The sequence below is a fragment of the Euprymna scolopes genome, chromosome 33 (genome assembly GCF_053919585.1).
Source record: "Euprymna scolopes isolate OS-2025 chromosome 33, ASM5391958v1, whole genome shotgun sequence".
NCBI lineage: Eukaryota > Metazoa > Mollusca > Cephalopoda > Sepiida > Sepiolidae > Euprymna > Euprymna scolopes.
Genome location: NC_136514.1, coordinates 75,494,517 through 75,498,124, shown reverse-complemented (window position 1 = coordinate 75,498,124; position 3,608 = coordinate 75,494,517). Strand labels below are relative to the sequence as shown.

General features: G+C 34.6%; 1 protein-coding gene across 1 annotated transcript; it reads left to right on the top strand.

The window, feature by feature from the left end:
• The first annotated feature begins 446 nt into the window (after positions 1-446).
• LOC145258064 (uncharacterized) lies at positions 447-902 on the top strand. Its single transcript, XM_080115790.1, has one exon. The coding sequence runs from the start codon at positions 447-449 to the stop codon at positions 900-902; it is 456 nt and encodes a 151-aa protein (XP_079971916.1).
• Positions 903-3,608: the final 2,706 nt, after the last annotated feature.

The following is a 3,608-nucleotide window of genomic DNA, read 5'->3' as shown; positions in this document are numbered from 1 at the left end:
TTTCGCAGTACCAGAGCTATGAGACGAGCTAAATGTTGCACTGATCACCACATGATCCGTGCCAAATGCAACATAAAACCAAAGCCTTCTCCGTTCAAGAAGAAAGAACTAAAACCACCAAAGAAACTAAATACCGAATCACTAAAGGACCAACGTGTGAAAGACAAACTAGCACACAAAATATCTGATAGTCTCACAACACCAACTGGCACCACAGAAGAACATTGGGAAACACTGAAAAATGCTGTGTTCACTTCTGCATCTGAAGTGCTTGGTAAACCAAGTAGGAAACATGCAGACTGGTTGATGAATCCAACAAAGAGATCATGGTACTCATTCAAAAGAAAAACCTGCTGTTTCAAAAGACCCTGAAAGAAAGATGCACAAGAGTAACAAGAGACGAGTACAAAAGTGTAAAATCTAAACTTCAAAGAGAACGGCGGAAAATGAAACATGACTGGTGGACGAAAAAAGCAGCTGAAATTCAGGACCTGGCAGACAGAAATGACTCTAAAGCGTTCTTTGCATCGTTGAAAGAAGTGTACGGACCACAGGGTGCCTGCTTGGACCCTGTGAAGAGCATTGATGGCAGTGTGCTCCATACGGAGAAACACACGATAATGGAGAGATGGAAGGAACACTTCGAACTTTTGTTGAACCCAGAAACACGTGCTGAAGATGGAGCTGATAAAATACCTCAACTGCCGATTAGACACAAAATGGATGATTTACCAAGAGCAGATGAACTTGACATGGCCATAAAGAGGACAAAGAATGGAAAGGCTGCAGGACCAGACAACATACCACCAGAAGTTTGGAAGCATGGTGGAGCAGCCCTGAGAAGTCAATTACTACAACTTTTCCACAACATCTGGGCATCAACAACAGAAGTTCCCCAATAGTGAGGTTGCTGCTTTACATCTTCTTTAGTCCTCACAATCCCTAAGTGATATTTTTGTACGATGGGACAAATGATATTTTGTTTGTTTTAAGTTAATGATAGGTGGAGATTTGAAATCTCCTCAGAATATAAATTAATTCATATCGTTAACACGACATAACCAGGTTGACAAACCGGTTATCGCCAGGTCACCGAAGTTAAGCAACGATGAGCCTGGCCAGTACCATATGGGTGACAATTTAGGAACGTTGTGTCGTAGAAATTCCCAGGTTGGTATCTGGGAGGGTGCGTTAAGTCCACTGGAAGAGATGCACCTTCAGTCTTCATGCATCTAGAAGGAGGAAAACTTATGTAAAAATAACTAAGGTCTACTATCTGCTCTGTCCTGTGGCAACCATTGCGCTGACTGAGATTAGCAGTTTTATCAAAAGTGTGGTTTGTTCTGCACAAAGTTTTCACCACTATAAAAAAATCGCAAGTGGATTTCCGAAAAAACTTAGTTGTTGTGGTGAACCTTATACGTCGAAATTATCACACATATCGTTAACTCTACTGCCCAAATGAGATTTTAACCTTGATAAGTGTTTACTCATTGGTAAAATAAAATTCTTCGTGAAACCAGTTGATGCGGTCCCCAAGCGTTTTGAAAAGCTAGTGTCGAATGTATGCACATATACTGAATTCTAAATGCAACTTTATATACATTTTCTTATTATATTCATTTCTTATAAAATTATATTATCATCAAGAAATAACATACACTTAACTCTAATGAGTTACTTTCCAATCCAAGTTGCTTTTCAATCCAAGTTGCTTTTCAATCCAAGTTGCTTCTCAATATAGTTTATATATATAGTTTATATTCGGTAGTTACATCAAAAAGAAAAGATCAATTCTCTTGGGTTTTCTTAGCAAACGTGAACAGTCGTGTTTCGGAGATCTTCCTTCATCATATTCATTTCTTATAAAATTATATTATCATCAAGAAATAACATACACTTAACTCTAATGAGTTACTTTCCAATCCAAGTTGCTTTTCAATCCAAGTTGCTTTTCAATCCAAGTTGCTTCTCAATATAGTTTATATATATAGTTTATATTAGGTAGTTACATCAAAAAGAAAAGATCAATTCTCTTGGGTTTTCTTAGCAAACGTGAACAGTCGTGTTTCGGAGATCTTCCTTCATCATATTCATTTCTTATAAAATTATATTATCATCAAGAAATAACATACACTTAACTCTAATGAGTTACTTTCCAATCCAAGTTGCTTTTCAATCCAAGTTGCTTTTCAATCCAAGTTGCTTCTCAATATAGTTTATATATATAGTTTATATTCGGTAGTTACATCAAAAAGAAAAGATCAATTCTCTTAGGTTTTCTTAGCAAACGTGAACAGTCGTGTTTCAGAGATCTTCCTTCATCATATTCATTTCTTATAAAATTATATTATCATCAAGAAATAACATACACTTAACTCTAATGAGTTACTTTCCAATCCAAGTTGCTTTTCAATCCAAGTTGCTTTTCAATCCAAGTTGCTTCTCAATATAGTTTATATATATAGTTTATATTCGGTAGTTACATCAAAAAGAAAAGATCAATTCTCTTGGGTTTTCTTAGCAAACGTGAACAGTCGTGTTTCGGAGATCTTCCTTCATCATATTCATTTCTTATAAAATTATATTATCATCAAGAAATAACATACACTTAACTCTAATGAGTTACTTTCCAATCCAAGTTGCTTTTCAATCCAAGTTGCTTTTCAATCCAAGTTGCTTCTCAATATAGTTTATATATATAGTTTATATTAGGTAGTTACATCAAAAAGAAAAGATCAATTCTCTTGGGTTTTCTTAGCAAACGTGAACAGTCGTGTTTCGGAGATCTTCCTTCATCATATTCATTTCTTATAAAATTATATTATCATCAAGAAATAACATACACTTAACTCTAATGAGTTACTTTCCAATCCAAGTTGCTTTTCAATCCAAGTTGCTTTTCAATCCAAGTTGCTTCTCAATATAGTTTATATATATAGTTTATATTCGGTAGTTACATCAAAAAGAAAAGATCAATTCTCTTAGGTTTTCTTAGCAAACGTGAACAGTCGTGTTTCAGAGATCTTCCTTCATCATATTCATTTCTTATAAAATTATATTATCATCAAGAAATAACATACACTTAACTCTAATGAGTTACTTTCCAATCCAAGTTGCTTTTCAATCCAAGTTGCTTTTCAATCCAAGTTGCTTCTCAATATAGTTTATATATATAGTTTATATTCGGTAGTTACATCAAAAAGAAAAGATCAATTCTCTTGGGTTTTCTTAGCAAACGTGAACAGTCGTGTTTCGGAGATCTTCCTTCATCATATTCATTTCTTATAAGAATTAGATTTCAATAATGCACTTAATAATAGAGAGTTATTTCCTAATCAGCCTTTACCTAAGTAATCCTCCTCTTCGATTCCAAACACTGATAGCAACTATCAGTCTTTTTAAAGAATGTTTTTGTCATTCCTAAGCGAAAGGGATGGCCGCCTAAGCAACAAATGTTCCAACAAACTGCGTTTAAATGATTTTTCCATTTTCATATCTTTTTTATTGCTTCGAGCTCTTAGTTTATGCTCAATTGTCTAAACCCACAATATGTTAGATAGCTCCAAGGCATCTTGATCATTTAAGCTGAGAAAAAGAAATTCTCA